Here is an 18,022-nt window from a genome sequence, read left to right as displayed (position 1 = left end):
CCACCTTAACCTGTCGGGCCTGAGAGATAATGCAGGGCAGGCTGAACAGCTGATGCACAAAGGCTTTGAGCTCCTCCATGGTAAGTTTGGTGCGAGTCTTCCCATATTCTGGGTTTAATCTGCTGCAAAACAATAAACACTTAAGAGACTGCGACAGAACCTGCCCTGTTCCAAACAAACACATACAGAAGGACTGCAGCATTATTTAAATTGAAGAAATGTTAAAACATCATGACAACATATTAGGGCTGTTAAACATTTATAAATTCCATGGTAAGTGAGGAATTGTAAGACCAATGGGTCACGCTGACACCACCTGTCACTACTCAAAGGGGCAGTTTCGTCTGGCATCTCCATTTCTTAGCAAATGGGAAAAACAGAGGTTGTGCCATTAGTAGGGATGCACTGAAACCAGTTTTTCGGGTTCGGCCGAACCACCGAATCCACATTAAGGCATTCAACTGAACACCGAACCAAATCTGAATCCTACTTAGCATATGCTAGTTAGGATCTGGAAGGGTTAAATGTTAAAAAATTTACACTTCCATGTTTATGCGGCGACATATGCAGCATATGCTAATTAGGATTTGGTTCGGCCAAGACCGTGGCTTCGGCCAAATCCGAACCCTGAGATAAAGGCTGAATACCGAATCGAATCCTGGATTCGGTGCATCCCTAGCCATTAGCCTTTGGTATTTCCAGGTAAAGATTATAAGGAGCTGTTAAACTGATGCCCTGCCGGGGTACACTGCTATTCATGTGAAACAACTCATACTTGTGCTTTTGTTTTTTGGTGAGTAGCAACTGGGCAACAGATGCACAGGTTTCTGCCTCCTTAACGGCATCCCGGAGTTTGCGGTACAGATCGTTCTCTGGAAACTTCCTATCTTCCGCATCCTCCAGCATGACTTTCAACTCGATGACATCTATACAACATAAAAAAATAGGTGAGAGAAGAAATCTGGACACTGAACAAACTCTACAACATATGTTGTAAAAGGGAAGGCAATGGCTGATTCTGTACAACAGGTAACCCAAGGGACCTGAGATCACTCACTGTGGAATCTCATTGGGGAGAGGGGTCACACAATGAGGCCAGGATAGACTAGTACTGGTCACCTACCTTGACAAGTAGTAGTAAGAGATTAGGCACTGTTAAGGAAAGAGATCTAAAAAGCCCAAGAATTGGTCCAGGGCAAACCCCTGGAGCAGTCTCAATACTGGCCTGAGCAGTGGGAGAGTCCTGGGAAGAGCGCAGGAGAATAGCCCTGTCTAAATAGCAGGGGAACTGTGGATCATGTGGGAGAGCAGAGCACCGTGAAAGAGGTGGAGCACCTGTAATGTGCACAAGAAGGGGGACTGGAGGGACCTAAAAGTAGACCCTGAGAAGGGTGGGAAAACAGAGTCAAGCCTGAGCCTGCAGCACTTTCCTGCTGAACACCGCCTCCGTTGAGGAAGCCACATGTACTTGGCAGAAACGAGGAAATAAGGACACAAAACGAACTGGGTGCCTCCTGGAGTGGGTGTAGACTGTGGAGCAGAGGAGGACTGTCAAGACTTGGGGGGTCTTTTCTTTCAGTGTCCTGTCCTCCCAGAAGGTAAAGTTAAACCTCCAGAGAAATGTATTTTTGAGCAACAATTTTGGCCAGTCCAATCCAGATGCTGTTGAACTACAGCTCCTAGGTCTATTGAGAGGCGGGGCAATGGTGGTTCAACAAGATCTAAAGGACGGGCAGTTTTGCTATTCACTGCTGCAAGTCAAAACATTCAATTCAATGGAAAAAAATATACTTGTCACTTTAGTAGGCTTTCAGTTTTAAGACTCAGCCTGTAACAAATGCAGAGGTAAGTCTCACCTTTTTTGTGGTTGAGAGAGGCAGACAGAGCATCTGTAACTCGATTCACCCATGACTCGTAAGACTGCGCCCGTAATTTCACACCATAAAGCAGTGATGGGAGATCCTCCAGAGAGTACCGGTACCTAAAATTCAATGAATTCAGGGATATATGTATTTAGGTTGTTCACAGCACAGTCAGACATTAGCTCCATTTATCAGAAATCTACCTTACTGATATCTTAAAAAATCTAAGGTGGGTCAGCCCAAATCCCATAGGATTCTTTACTGTTCGTTTGGGGGGCAATTCACAAAAAACAGACAACTATTACAGGGAACATTTTCTTTAGTTAATGTCAGTCCTAGTATGTATTTCCTGACCAATCCTGATCCATATGCAAAGCAAATGCATTGTGTAGCATTCCTATTTTCTGTGCACACTTGGTCTGACATTAGCAAAACACAGAATTTATGGGAACTTGAGTGCCTACCTTCATCTGTTGTAGACTGAGCCTACAAGCCCCAGGGCACACTAACTGATGTGCAAAGTAAAACTGAGCCAAGTATAACATTACTAGATATTTTTTTTTAAACTCATAGGTGAAAGTGTGCGTAAAACCATCACAAATATAAACATAAATAGATTTTCTTCAATGCCATGTTTGCATACCTGAGACACTTATTTTGCATTGGACAGGAGCAGAGTTCCTCTGCATGATTCAGACAGACAAGCTGATCCAAGCTGCAGGAACACGTGAGAGCAGACAGAAAGCAAGTAGTTCTGCATGAAGAACATTGCCTCTCGTCATCTGGCACCAACTCGAAGGCCTCCTCCTCGGCCTGAACAACTCCCTTGAAACAAAGCAAAATGCCATTAGAGAGAATGCGAATAGCAGCAAACAATGCACCTGTAAGACGATAACGAGATTCCTCTGTATGTTTGACTTGATATACTGATAACTATCTCTTACCAACTGCACAATCAGTTCCCTCAGTTTGGTCTCCTCCTCGATCATTATGGTCATCTCTTTGCATACTGCGGCTGCCAGTCCCACGTCCAGGCACTCTGGGTCAGACGCCATCTTAAAGATCAGCTCTTCGTGAGAGAAGACGCAATGGCGCCTCAGCCGACGGTAGTGGCTTACACACTGACGACCCATAGAGAGCTGAAAAACAAAAGAAAATGGTATATATTTATTTATACTATGATATTTTATTCTTACTTGCAGCACACAATATTATATACAGCACAAACGGCACAACAGGGCTAAAAGTACAAATTGGACAAGGAAAGAGTAGAACACTTAAAATCCTGGAGCCAAACTTGGTTATGGGAACAAACTAATGTATGGCTTTCAAAATGTCAAAGAGTAGGAGTATAGGGGAATAGCTAATCTTCATACCCCCTAAGTATGCCTGTCACGCTTGCTTACAGAGGAAGGGATATATTTATTACTCATACCCAGTCTGCAGTGCAGAAATTCACAGCCTCTGCAAAGTTGTAGCCCTGATTGAATCCAGAATGATAAGCACGAGGAAAGGTGATCACAAACTCTCCGGCACACTGATTGGTCCTGTATACCTACAGACAATAATAAAAATCACAAATAGCAAAATCATAGTAATTAATAAACAGCAGTTAGATGGCCATTTCTTTTTGCTGCAACAGGGAAATCAGAGTGAGGGAAAGGGCTTATCGGAAGCTTTTGTAAAAGTCTATGAAACTGTGACAATCTTATGATACATGAATGCTCCTATTAGCAACATTAAAGGTAATCAACGAGCAGATGAGGCCCCCGATCCGACTAAATTTTTTAACCTGCACGATCGATATCTGGCTGATTTCAGGCGGGAAGGCCCGTTGTTGGTGCCCCTACATGGGCCGCTAAGCTGCCGAGTCGGTCTAAGGGACCGATAATCGGCAGCTAGAATCGGCCCGTGTATGGGCACCTTAACATTAAATGCTTGGAATCACCCCTGATTTATTTTATTGGCAGTGAGTGTATTTGCAGGTCATGCAACTACTGCTCAGGGGGCAGGAGTTTCGACAATCTCCTGACACCTGCAGTTCAGCGATGGGTCCAGACGATCGCTATAAGCATGAATGGGAGGTACATTGCTGCCCAAGCTGGAAATGACTTAAGCAATTAAACACCCAGTATAAACACACACTAATGGAGAGCTGCAAGAACCTCTAATACAAAAATATCTAGAACAATTTTTTTTTTGCCTAGAAGCAGTTGCAATGGCATATTAAATCCCCATAAATCCCTTGATTTCTCTACATATGTGATATATAAAATAGAAGGGATATTACTTACCGGCACTCCATGTTCCATCAGGACGTTGGGGTTCATGATGGTTACCAGCTGATGCAAGAGATCAGGCTGTGTCTCAAACAGCTCTGGAGCCAGAGTCCTCATCACATCCTCCAGCTGTTCGGCAGCATGGGAAGGAACACCATACCAAGTCTTTGGCTCCCCCCTGACATAAAGGAGGTAGAAATAACTTTTCACTACTGCCCAGTAACAGGAACAAAATCTAATTATTGTAAAAGGTCTGGGTGAGGCAGGCAAACTTACCAGTGCAGATAGTTGATTGAATAACTCCAGTGGTCTTCAATGTGCCAACAGAAGGAGGAGAAACACATGCCCACGTAGAGCCAGGGCACTTTCATACCAGAGATATCAGCGTTAATGTGGGCGAGCACAGACTGCTCAAGCACAGGCATGTTATTGAGGTTCCATCCACAATGAGCATAATCCTAGAGAGCAACATTAAATTAGTCTCTTTCCTTTAAACAAACTGATCTGTGACCTGCCCACCTACCTTAGTTCTAGCACTGGGTTATTTACCCTAGACAGAGCAGACACAGCAACTTGGAGGGCCCATTGGAGGTCCTGGTTTATACAAGATTTTAGCACAGTACAAACAGGTCAACCTCTCTTTGTTGTGCCCTACAAAGATACTGATATGGGTGCCAAACATTTAATCATGCATTTGCTGGACACAGGGCCGCCATCAGAAATCAAGGGGCCCCTCACAACAAAATTTTCTGGGCCCCCCCTCCTCCCACCCCCAATGGCTCCTCCCCCAATGAACCCTCCCATCAGTAAAAAGGACACACAGACATTGGTAGCCAGGGACTTCCTTAAACATTGGTAGCCAGGGCCCCCCCTAAAACATTGGTAGCCAGCATCCCCCAGCACCCCCCCTCCAAGAATCCTCCAGCTCCCCTCCCCCCCAAGAATCCTCCAGCTCCCCTCCCCCCCAAGCATCCTCCAGCTCCCCTCCCCCCAAATCATCCTACAGTTCCCCTCCCCCCAATCATCCTACAGTTCCCCCCCTCCATTCATCCTACAGTTCCCCCCCCCCCCAAGTATCCTACAGCTCCACCCACCCTCCTCCTGCTTCCTGTGGCTCCCCCTGCTCCCCCCAGCCTCTTCCTACGGCTCCCCCTGCTTTCCCCCAGCATCCTCCAGCTTCCACCCCGTGGCATCTTTGATATGTGCCCCGGCTACCTGCTGCATCTACACATTTTTATAAGGTTGCGCCACTTGCGTACTGACGTTGCGCATACGCATGGGACACAACCAATCGAATTATCTGCTGACCACCAATGACAGGGCCCGTAATTTTTTAAAGGGGGCCCGAGCTAAAAGCCCGAGCTAAAAAACTGTATCACGGCTGGGACCCCTTTAAAGCGACAATCGTCCGGGCCTGGGACAACTGTGCCCCCCTGATGGCGGCCCTGGCTGGACATCTCCATCTGTCCAAGAGACTCAAGGTTAGTGGACAAAGACAGAGTTGCTGGACAAAGTACGTCACGTAGGTGCCCATTTTTACATTTCTGGCTTGGAAGCACAGAGACACAGTTTTACTCCAAGCAGGACACATGGGGCTACCAAATAGCCAATCACAGCCCTTATTTGGCACCCCCAAATAACTTTTTTCATGCTTGCGTGGCACATCAACAGTTTTTACATTTGAGTGTGGCTCATAAATGAAAAAAGCTGGGTATCCCTGGCTTACAACTTTGACCTACAGCAAAGCATTTTGCACAACTGACCTCTTCATCTGCAGTTAGCTTTCTGCGTCCGTCCATTACGGGGAAGCCGCTCCCAAAATCCCGAGAGGAGATGTCAGCTCCATACTCCACAATCACATCTTCTTCAATGGAACTGACTAACCGCCAAAACTCTTTTTCCACAAGCTCAGTAGGCACCATCTATGGCACAATGATTTCATTGACATTAGCGGCTCAATATATTATAGGCATTATGATAGAACATCAGGATGGATGGGTTTCAGCACCCTTTTAAACTGGAATTAATTCACTGTGATACTTTAAGTTAAATGGGATATCTGAACGCAATACAGTATTGAACTATAAATGTTGTAATTATTATACCAATGTCAAATAAATAATGAATAAAACTAGAAAGGGAAGTTTGAGAACAAACTTCATGTTGGTTTGAAAAACGGGATGTCAGTGACTGAAATCTAATTGGCTGTTGGCTACACCAAATTTATCTATATAGAAAAAACCACTGTGCAAAGTTTAGGGGACGCTGGTTTTAAAGGAGAAGGAAAGGTAAAAACTAAGTAAGCTTTATCAAAAGTCTATGTAGATACAGCCATAAGCACTCTGTCAAAAGAAACACAGGATTAGGGACACTGGCGTTAAATGTGTGAAATGGCAGCACTTTAAATTAAAAATCAATTAAATAAATCTGAGTGGCTGTCAGTGGTTCCACCCACTTTTTTCAAACCTTGAATTACTGTCAACCAGTTACTAACTCTGTCCCAAGTTTGGGGACTCTGGTGTAAATAGTATAGGAATGGCAGCATTTTAAATGTAACCAAAAAAATAGATGAAACCTGATTGGCTGTTGGTGGCTCCACCCAGTTTTTCAAACCTAAAAATGCAGTCCTCTAGTGATCAAATGTGAAGAGTTTGGGAGACCCTGGTGTTAATACAGTGAGAATGGCAGCAGGTTGGATTTCCCCATTGAAAGTCAACAAGCAACATCTGATTGGCTGTTGGTGGCTCCGCCCACTTTTTCTAACCCTGAACCGCAGTTACCCGGTGCCTAATTCTGCAAAGTTTGGGGACCTTAGTATTAATATTGAAAGAATGGCAGCAGTTTAACTTTAAACCAATGAAAATCTATAGGTGAAATCTGCTGTTGGCCCCACCCACTTTTCTAAACTTTGCATAGTTTGTCATTGGGTGATTACGTTCCAAGTTTGGGAACCCTGACATTAAACCAATAAAATTCAATAGGTGAAATCTGATTGGCTGTTGGTGGCTCCCCCATTTTTTCCAAACTTAAAACTGCAGTCCCCTAGTGACCACCTGTGAAGCGTTTGGGGACCCCGGTGTTAAAACTGTGATAATGGCTGCAGGTTGGATTTCCCCACTGAAAGTCAACAGGGAACACCTGATTGGCTGTTGGTGGCTCTGCCCACTTTTTCCAACCTTGAACCGCAGTTACCTGGTGCCTAACTCTGCAAAGTTTGGGGATTTCCCCTCTGAAAGTCAAAAGGTAAAATCTGATTGGCTGTTTGTAGCTCCACCTACTTTTGGGCATCCAACAATCATCATATTTTCATTCAGGCTGACCCCATGACTATGTGATCAAAGTCTGGCGAGTGTAGCCTCAAAGCTGTAAGTGTGGCAACAGTTTAAAAACTGAAATTTGATTGGCTGTTGTTGGCTCCTCCCACTTTGGGTCATCCAACAAATGTTGCTGTTTCATTCGGGGTGACCCCATTATTATGTTATGCAAGTTTGGGGGGTGTACCTTCAAAGCTGTAAGTGTGGCAGCAGTTTGGAAATCTTCCCTGTCAAAGTCAATGGGAAAATTGGGGGGTTCAGAGCGGTGCCACAAAAAGACAGGGGGGCGGGATCGCTTAGAAAAGCACAAGCAGCCTGCTCCGCTATAGGGCGAAGAAGTGTGGGGAGTCTGGGTGTTGTACCCCTAAAACTGTAGGAGGAGTAGCTTTTAGAAAATGGTGGGCGCTAAGAATAAGAATCAGCTGAAGTCGGAGAACAGTTTGTGGGTATGAACCCAAAACATGATCTGCCTTGAACCCCACACACATACATATGAATCAGCACAGCAGCGTCCCAAATAATTCATAATCACAGAGAAAGCAGTGAGCAGGAGCGTAAGGCTTCCATTTGCATCCAGTTCCATATGAAACAAAAGGGAAAGGACATCCGATCCCTTACAGCCTCATTATGAAGCAGATTAAATGACCAACCTGAGGCAGCCTTCCATGACACTGGGAGACCTGATCTGCCCAACAACAGCTGCACATTTTCCAGTATCACAAATACATGGTACAGGGCTGTTAGATGTAGTGAAATACTCACGTGCACAGGCATATTGAAGTAATCGGATTTGAAGCTGTCGGCCATTTCCCCAAAGCTTTGTAAAGTATATTCCCTCACTGCCTGCTCAAATCCAAACGCTTCCCGGGGTTTGCTACATTCCTAAAACGAAAAGTTAACATACGTTATTACAAACCTGGAGAGACGGCCTACGGGATAAGGAAAGCTCCAAACAGGACTTTCTTCATGGCAATGTAAGGACAAGTTTAACCATAGACATATAAGCTTTAGGCCTACTGGTATACTGTATATACTCGAGTATAAGCCGAGTTTTTCAGCACCCAAAGTGTGCTGAAAAATTAACCCTCGGCTTATTCTCGAGTCCCTCCAACTAGCACCCTCTGCTACCCGATTCCCTGTGTGCTCTTCTGTGCTCCGCTCCTTCCTGGTTCCTTGCCCCGCCCCCCGGCATGACATCACACGCTCCCTGCTTTCAGCTCCAGTGTCTGTGTCTAATGGTGAGGGGGAGGGAGAGCCTTTACAAGCAGGCAGGAATGGAACTGTTTGAAGCAGGCAGGCAACGGAACATCAAGCCTGCATGCTATTGAGGTGACAAGGTGAGGAGGGAGCTCCTTGAAGTAAACCTCAAGCTGAATCCTCTCAGGAGGCAGTAGGGGGGAGCCTGGCATCTCGCATACTGATTCCCTGCACGTATTTGTTCAGTAAGATTGATAGATCCTAATTTTATTGGAATTTATTTTGATTATTGAAACTTAGAAGCTGCTTCATTTCCCACCCTAGGCTTATACTTGAGTCAAGAGATTTTTCCAGTTTTCTTAGGTAAAGTTAGGTACCTCGGCTTATATTCGGATCGGCTTATACTCGAGTATATACAGTATTTAAGGCCTAGATCTAGCAAGAAGTTGCAGCAAATGTTTTGATCATTTAATATAAGTTGTTTACAGATAAGAAATGTTTATCTCCTATAATTTTAAGAACATCTACCCTCACCCCACGTTATCAAAGAACCCCAGATGTCACGTGATGTTTTGGAAAGTCCAGAACTTCTGTTATCGCAAGAGGTCAGGAGAAACTTCACGAAAGGTGAAGAGATAACAATGGGAACATTGAACTCTGATTGGAAATCCCCCACTGAAGGGTATAAAAAGACATGATAGAATGTAACTTGGAAGTTCAATGTACAATATTGTATTGTACATTGTTTCCCCATCGATGTAAATTAAATCTTATCGGATATCTTTTCAGCAGAATCTAGATAGTGTTCTTGCATTATTCAACCCAATTTTGGGCCTGACAGCAATTACCTCAGCCACACATTTGGGACACCTCCAGTCACCCTTGGGCACCTCTGAAAGAGGTGGGATCAAGCAAAAGGTATGGTAGCTGTCGTCACATCCATCGCACAGCAGCAATTTGTCTTCACAGTCACCGCGGGCGCAGAACAGACAGATGTACAGGTCGACCTATTGTAGCAAGAAACATTAGACATTCACAAGTTATGGTTATATTACTGTACATGGGAGAGTAAATAATAGGTCGTATTTTCTAATAACCTTCATCTGTTTTATGTTCATTGACTTACAAAACTAACTGACAGGGCCCCCTTCCCGTGTCTTCTCTGCATTCCAAAGGCCTCCAGCTTTGAAGTTTTGCGCTTCTTGTAAGCTTCATCTAAAATTAGAAAATATTACATTAGAAAAGGGGAATGAGTCCGCTCACGTCTGGTGTATTGGTCATTTTGCTCAGCATCTTGTCAATGGAAGATGCTAGTTATGTTATACATTTCAGGCTGCATAACGATTGGGACAGAGAAACAGCCCAAACCGGTCACATTGTGTCATTAGTTCTCTTGATAAAGATGTTGCTGGGGTTCCCTTCTGATTGAGCTATGGCCACTGGCTCTGCTGAGTCAGGTGTGTGGGTCTGGGCAGGGCTGCAAGAAGCGCAGAGCAGAACAGCTTGGTCCTCCCTAAATGTTATGAGACATTTTGAGCAGGCAAAGAATGTTACTTGCCCCCCCTGGAGAATAGATCCTTCATGCCTTTCCCCATGTTGGGTGCTTGCAGTGAGACTGGGGGCAAGATGGCCTCAGAAGAAATAATAAAAGTGCGAATGGAGTAACGCAAGATGGTGGCGTCACTTCCCATGCCCCACCCGTGCTAAGAGCTCTGCTCATCCGTGGTATTGATTTGTGTGGCAGGCAGGGGGATCGATCCAGGGCTCATCGCTCACATACTTACCAGCGGGGAAGTCTGTGCATGTTACACTAGATCAGGGGTGGGCAAACTTTTTGGCTCAGGGGCCACATTGATTTACAGACGGGCCAGGCCAGCATTACGCCCAGGGCTGCCATCAGAAATTACAGGACCTCTCAGCTCCTCCCCAGCATCCTCCAGCTCCACTCCCCAGCATCCTCCCTCCAGCTCCCCCCCCAGCATCCTCCCTCCAGCTCCCCCCCAGCATCCTCCATCTTTCTCCCCCTGCAACCTGGGGGTCCCTCCTCCAGCGACATCCTGCTTCCTCCGTCCTTGGCTGCTTTTGTCCCCGGCTCCCCGCTGCATCAGATTAAAAAGGCCAACAGGCCGGATGTAGCCCGCGGGCCGTGGCTTGCCCACCCCTGCACTAGACACCTATACATAAATATATACACTCACCAGCTCGGTCTTTCACGCCATCACCAACCCCTATCATTCTAGCAGCTGCTCCAAAAACATGCAACTTCTTCATCTCCGGGCTCTTTGTGATCTCCAACGTTTCTGGCTAAGATGCACAAAATGGGCAAGAATACGTTTTAATATTCAAAGTAATTCGCTACCTAGATATCACATTGCTAACAGTGTACCTCCAGCCTGTAGCTCTCCCACTGCTTTTAATAGTAATTATATATACAAATAACTCAACCATTACACATTTATAATGAATGTACATTGCAAAGCTGCTTATAATGTCTTCTTTTATTAGGCAGAAAATTATATTCTGGGTTGACTTGTCCTTTAATATTGTTGCTAATAACATGGATACTGCTTAATAAAAACAATGTAGCAACCCCTTAAGGAGCATTAGTATTAAAGGAACAGTAACACCAAAAAATGAAAGTGTATAAAAGTAACTAAAATATAATGTGCTGCTACCCTGCACTGGTTAAAGTTGTGTGTTTACTTCAGAAAGTCTACGATAGTTTATATAAATAAGCTGCTGTGTAGCCATGGGGGCAGCCATTCAAAGGAGAAAAGGCACAGGCACATAGCAGATAACAGATAAAACACTATTGTATTCTACAGAACTTATCTGTTATCTGCTATGTAACCTGTGCCTTTTCTCCTTTTTTCCAGCTTGAATGGCTGCCCCCGTGGCTACACAGCAGCTTATTATATAAATTATAGTAGTGTTACTGTAGCAAACACACCAGTTTTACCAGTGCAGGGCAACAGAGCAGTATATATTTATTACTTTAAAGCTCTTTCATTTTTTAGTGTTACTGTTCCTTTAAGGTGAAGCAACTGCAAAATGATAAAAGACCAAAGAAATATGAGAAGAAATGTTCAGTAAAACCAGAATGAGGATACCAACTGAAATCTGCTTCCTAATAAATGGATGCACGCTGCTGCTTCCCCACATGGGCTTGTGTGCCTCAGATGTAGATATGAGAGGGGGAAGAAAATCTAAACCACAAACTACTATTCTCAGGCATGCAGTGGGAGGAGTGTAATTTATAGGCCACGCAATTCAAGTACCTCTGACTTTATGCGTCGAGACCTTTTTAAAGGGACAATCATCTTCTTCTCAGTTTCGGGTAAATCTTTTTGAACCTCACATGGCTCCGTCACTTCCAGCTTCTCTTCTTCCTTCAGACTTGTTTTTTTGATGCCCTGGGGTGTAAACAAAAAATATAACAAAATAAACTAAAAATGCCATTCAACTCTAACCACCTAAAATAAGCTGAGCATGGTCAACGTTGTTCTAAAGCTTTATTTACCCTTTAAAAAAGCATCTAAAACCCAGAAGAACACCATAATAAAAGCACCATCTAAACAGATTCCACCTGGTCTGAAAGATAGATTATATAGAGACAGAGAAGGCTTACTAGAGACCAACTAGGAAAAAGTGCAACCTATACAGGTATATGATCCCTTATCCGGAAACCAGTTATCCGAAAGTTCCGAATTACGGAAAGGCCATCTCCCATAGACTCCATTATAAGCAAATAATTCTAAATGATTCCCTTTTCTCTGTAATAATAAAACAGTACCTGTACTTGATCCCAACTAAGATATAATTACCCCTTATTGGGGGCAGAACAGCCCTATTGGGTTTATTTCATGGTTAAATGATTCCCTTTTCTCTGTAATAATAAAACAGTACCTGTACTTGATCCCAACTAAGATATAATTACCCCTTATTGGGGCAGAACAGCCCTATTGGGTTTATTTAATGGTTAAATGATTCCCTTTTCTCTGTAATAATAAAACAGTACCTGCACTTGATCCCAACTAAGATATAATTACCCCTTATTGGGGGCAGAACAGCCCTATTGGGTTTATTTAATGGTTAAATGATTCCCTTTTCTCTGTAATAATAAAACAGTACCTGTACTTGATCCCAACTGAGATATAATTACCCCTTATTGGGGCAGAACAGCCCTATTGGGTTTATTTAATGGTTAAATGATTCCCTTTTCTCTGTAATAATAAAACAGTACCTGCACTTGATCCCAACTAAGATATAATTACCCCTTATTGGGGCAGAACAGCCCTATTGGGTTTATTTAATGGTTAAATGATTCCCTTTTCTCTGTAATAATAAAACAGTACCTGTACTTGATCCCAACTGAGATATAATTACCCCTTATTGGGGCAGAACAGCCCTATTGGGTTTATTTAATGGTTAAATGATTCCCTTTTCTCTGTAATAATAAAACAGTACCTGCACTTGATCCCAACTAAGATATAATTAATCCTTATTGGATGCAAAACAATCCTGTTAGGTTTAAATTATCCAAATTACGGAAAGACCCCTTATCCGGAAAGCCCCAGGTCCCGAGCATTCTGGATAACAGGTCCTATACCTGTACCTATACTAAAAACTGAAACAGAAGGTTTCTCTCTAGAATATTCTAGGTGCATTTCTTACCATCAGGCTGACGCCAGACTGGAACAGCTCGTAGGGGTAGAGGATTCGGTCATAGTGCAACTTCAGAAGAGAGCCTGTGCCTTTGCCTGGCTGGTATCCCATTCGATTGCCCACCTGAGACCATTTCTTCTCTTTAGTGACAACCTCAAAGCCCCCCTCACTGGAAACCACCTGAAGTGAAAAGGAAAGACGGTAACAGTCTACGGATGGCTCTGGGCAATAAGGCCCGTTCTGTTCTATTAGAAAGGTCTAATTATATAAACTTCCTGCAGTTATATGCATATGTTGTTTATCTGCAGAACCACCTGTCCCTGCACGCCCACCTTGCTCAGTGCATACACATCCAACAGCTTGCGATCCACCACTGGAATTCTGAGCGCGGAACCTTGCAGCTCCCAAAATTTTCCCAGCTGATCCAGGAAATCGAGCTTGACACGGGTCATTGCCTGGATGAAAGAAAATTCCGACAGTCAGGGTGCAAGCCTACAGATAACATACTATACTAAAGCAAAGAGTAATAAACTTTTATCCTTACGACTGCTGTGAACTACAACTCCCAGCATTCTTTATATGTGGAAAGCTGCTGTAAATTGTCTACCCTAATTCTAACATCAAACCTGAACACTTATTTATATGTTTAAGTTCTACAATACAATCAGTATTATGGCCAAACATATACATAGCCACTTGCAGTTGTCCAGAGCTGTAAACTTACTTCCTTTTCTCTTTTTGGAATCGTAGTTAAAATTCAGTTTTTTCAATAAAGTCTAAGAGTTTCAACCTTAAGGGTGAAGTCACACTGAGCTACTAGTAGCAGCTACTTTTTCATGGCTACTAAATGCCAGAAAATCCCCTGCCATATACAATACTGAGAATTGCCTCTGCTAAACCACACGTAGAGACAATTATCAGTAAATGATCAGCATTGTCTATTTTAGTAGCCACGACAAGTAGCTGCTACTAGTAGCTCTGTGTGTCTTCACCCTTAATCTTGCAGAAAATGAAGAATATTCTAGTCTCCTGGGCATCAAGGGGGAAAAGTGTGTATTGGACTATAGCTTAATCCTTTCCTGTTGCAGCCTAGTGGCTTTTAATAAGGAGGCCTACTCACCTCCCAGGGGACATACACATAATTGCTGGAGAGGGAACATAGCATGGGAGGAGGCGATGCATCACTGTGCAGCATAAGCAAGCGGAACTGGCACAACAGGTGTGCAATTGGCTCCATACACTCCCTTCATGGCAGGTAATTAAGATGAATAAACAAAACATGCAAATGCACAGGATATCTCCAGCCTATATCATAACAAGGGAAACATGTACCTAATCTGTACTGCTGTGTATTTTTCTGTCTTTTTGTCCTTGCCACATATCCAAGCTCTAATTAATTTAAGAATGGGATACCAACAGGTGGCCCTCCTGCTATACTTCTTCCATATTCCCCTGCTGAATCGGAAGCCATGCTAGAACTGCTTTTGTTTAAGCTGCCAGGGAGTTATGATGTTATGCAGTGTGATTCCAGTCTCTATAAATGACTTCTGCCCACATCCGCATTTTAACAATGCAAGATCATAAAGCCAATTAAACATACACGTTTGTTTATATTGCAAAGGTTCTATTTAGCTATGACAGGTCTAGAGCAGTTAGAATAATGAAAGTAAATATCGGCTACTGTTCTGGAACATACGATACTGCCTAAAGGTGCCCATACACGGCCCGATTCAAGCTGCCGATATCAGTCCCTTAGACCGATTCGGCAGCTAATTGGCCCGTGTATGGGCACTACCGACAGGCCTGCCCGACCGATATTTGGGCTGAAATTGGCCAGATATCGATTGGGCAGGTTAAAAAAAAAAATCTAGTCGGATCGGGGACCACATCGGCTCGTTGATTCGGTCCCCAAACCGACTTTGCCTATACCCGTCGTTATAATTCGATCAAATTAGCCTGGATTCTCCTGATATCGGGAGAAGATTCGCTCGCTTGGCGACATCGCCAAGCGAGCGGATCTGAAGGTGTATTCCCAGCACAATAGTCACAGAAACCTTACCTCTAGTTCGTTGAGGCGCTGTACCCGAGGGGTGAAGCAGAAGCTTTTGACATCGCAGGCAAAGGGTGGCTGCCAGTCCTGAGATAAAGGAAGAACATAAAAAAGAAAGCTAAACTGTAACTGTGCCAATAACCAAAACCAGATCTCTAAGGGGTTAAGAATAAATCTATAAAGCGCACAGGCAAACTAAAGGGAAATTCTAGGTTTTCTTTTCTATACCTTCCATAAAGAGAAAATTAAAAAAATGCTAATTATGAGTTTTGTCCTGCAAAGGGATGCTCAGAACAATGTATTTGGGAGCAGTACCTGCCCAGTTCCAAGGCCAGGCAAGTTGTAGAACTCATTCTGGCCCACTGAACTTGCCTTCAGAAGTACAAATAATTTAACCCTGCCTGTGCTACTAAATCAGCAGAGAAGACACACTAGGGGATTAAGCATTTTCAGGGTTAAAGTAATAGCTCTGCTAAACTTTTAAACAGTTTAAATACCTACAGGTGTCAAGAAGGCACCCATATAATATAAACCCACACAAATAATATATATAGGATTTATTTTTAATGACATAAATAGAATACAAACATCATAGAAAAAAAACTCCCAGTGGGCCCCCCTGCGCACCCATTCATTTGCCTTGTATGCCTACACCATGTCCGTTACTCAATTCTATATGAGAAGAAACAAAAGAAATAGAGGAAAGGATAGATAATAGTATGTAAAAATAAGTAATTAAGAAATTAAAGAAAGTGAGTGAACAGGGAAGGAATGGTGGTCTGGACAGTGGGCCTAGTGTCTAAAGTTTTCTGGTGGGCCCTTGGCACCCCAGTCCAACACTGGTGGCTGTTATCTAGAAGCAGCAAACTGCAGCTTAAAACTAGGGATGAAACAAATCCAGGATTCGGTTCAGAATCCAGGAATCTCGCCCAAACCTCAAAATAGTGCATTCGGTGCATCCCTACTTAAAACCCAGGTATAACCGTAATGTGTACAATAAAGCTGCAGTGTTGGGATTTTAGGAAAAATAGACTACAAAGTAATGGCAGAGAAGATTCATTTCAGTAATTGGACTTCCCTTCCATTTGTAATCACTGGAGCGAAAACCCTGGTCAGTACATATAGCTTCAGTTCCATGTTGCCCCCGCCTCCCCCATGAGGGGGCATAAAGTAGTAAATAAGTTAAGAGGTGAGAAAAACAGCCAGTTGTAAGATTGGGGTAGAACCTGGAGAATTAACCCCCTGCATTGCAAACGTGGATATGAGCTGTTATAACGCTGATCTCACTATACATAAAGGGGCGTATATACATTTTTTTTGTAAGCCAGACCAACACCTTATTGGTGTAAACAGCAGTTTTGTTCAATGACAATTATTTGCGACTGTGTATGTAATGCTCTTAAGTTGGAAATACACAGCCAGCTCCACTCTTTTGTCAAGGTCACCAAATGAGTGGATCTGGGCTCGATTTGGACACCCTCCTCCTGGGCCAAATTGGGCCGATACGAATGTGGCCCAGGGGCCCAAGACAGGATTATACAGAAAGGCCTACAGACCAATTGGATGAAGGCAACATCAACGCACCTATTCAGTCCGTGTTCAATCTGTCCAAATATCTGACAAATGTACAATACCCTGCTGACTAGGTCCTCCACCTCTTTCAGCATAAAATACAAAAGTTCTTCTTTAACTACTTAAACTTTAATGGTTTGATTAGAGTGACCTTTCAGCTTGGACACAACCACCCCACTACTGGCTGACTATTGCCTTCTTTGATTGTTAGAACAATAATATAATATCAAATAATAGAATAAATATTATCCATTGAAACTGCACCATATGCGATAGCCCAAAACAGTAAATGCAGTCGGCCATTAGCTACTCTAAACATGCATAAAGCAAATTTAGATAGAGGACACTTTCCCCATGATGTTTGGCCATATGGCCTGTATACATAAGTAATCCTTACAAATGCAAACAAACACACTTTGGGCATGATGGAATTTTGGGGTACATACCCTCAAGTTATGCCTCACATGTCATGGGGTACATTTTTTCGCACAACAGGGCATGTAGTCATTATCCTCTGCCTATATAGCACCTACATTTTCTGCAGCTCTCTTAGGGTGAAGACACACAGAGCTACTAGTAGCAGCTACTTGTTGTGGCTACTAAAATAGACAATGCTGATCATTTACTGATAATTGTCTCTACGTGTATTGTCTATGGAAGGGATTTTCAGTAGCTTGAAAAAGTAGCTGCTACTAGTAGCCCGGTGTGTCTTTAGGGCAGTGGTACACAGGGAGATTAGTGATGGGCGACTAATCTCCCCGCAATGCCATCCCACCGGCTAGAATGTAAATCGCCGGTGGGATAGCATGCGTGTCGCTACGATGTCCCACGGTCGCTTAAAGTTTCCTCCAAAGACAACTTTGTGCGACATCGCAGTGAAGCATCCCACTGGCGATTTAAATGCTAGCCCGTGGGATGGCATTGCGGGGAGATTTGTTGCCCACGACAAAGAAGATTTGTGTACTGTGTACCACTGCCCTCACCCTTATACATCATTCTAATTAGTCCCTGCCCCCATGAAGTTTACAATCACTAATCTAACATCTGACATTTGTCATCAGCCTGTGTGAACTTATTATAATC

At 43.6% G+C, this 18,022-nt stretch overlaps 1 protein-coding gene across 4 annotated transcripts in view; it reads right to left on the bottom strand.

Annotated features, from left to right (window-relative positions):
• Positions 1–18,022, bottom strand: part of kdm5a (lysine demethylase 5A) — a 31,255-nt gene that overhangs the window by 12,905 nt on the left and 328 nt on the right. For 3 of the 4 annotated variants that reach the window (XM_031898637.1, XM_031898640.1, XM_031898641.1), the window contains exons 2-18: positions 15,377–15,454; positions 13,650–13,772; positions 13,327–13,497; positions 11,931–12,065; positions 10,851–10,956; positions 9,779–9,867; positions 9,501–9,659; positions 8,218–8,337; positions 5,905–6,063; positions 4,418–4,599; positions 4,157–4,319; positions 3,298–3,417; positions 2,807–3,001; positions 2,506–2,687; positions 1,857–1,981; positions 776–926; positions 5–122 (exon numbers count right to left, since the gene is read on the bottom strand). In XM_031898637.1, coding sequence (XP_031754497.1) covers positions 5–122; positions 776–926; positions 1,857–1,981; positions 2,506–2,687; positions 2,807–3,001; positions 3,298–3,417; positions 4,157–4,319; positions 4,418–4,599; positions 5,905–6,063; positions 8,218–8,337; positions 9,501–9,659; positions 9,779–9,867; positions 10,851–10,956; positions 11,931–12,065; positions 13,327–13,497; positions 13,650–13,772; positions 15,377–15,454 — 2,376 coding nt within the window. The remainder of the gene's footprint in view (positions 1–4; positions 123–775; positions 927–1,856; positions 1,982–2,505; positions 2,688–2,806; positions 3,002–3,297; positions 3,418–4,156; positions 4,320–4,417; positions 4,600–5,904; positions 6,064–8,217; positions 8,338–9,500; positions 9,660–9,778; positions 9,868–10,850; positions 10,957–11,930; positions 12,066–13,326; positions 13,498–13,649; positions 13,773–15,376; positions 15,455–18,022) is intronic. The other variant, XM_031898638.1, reaches the window with a different exon arrangement.

This window comes from Xenopus tropicalis, chromosome 3 (assembly GCF_000004195.4).
Source record: "Xenopus tropicalis strain Nigerian chromosome 3, UCB_Xtro_10.0, whole genome shotgun sequence".
In the NCBI taxonomy this organism is placed as follows: Eukaryota; Metazoa; Chordata; class Amphibia; order Anura; family Pipidae; genus Xenopus; species Xenopus tropicalis.
This window is presented reverse-complemented; position numbering and strand designations above follow the sequence as displayed.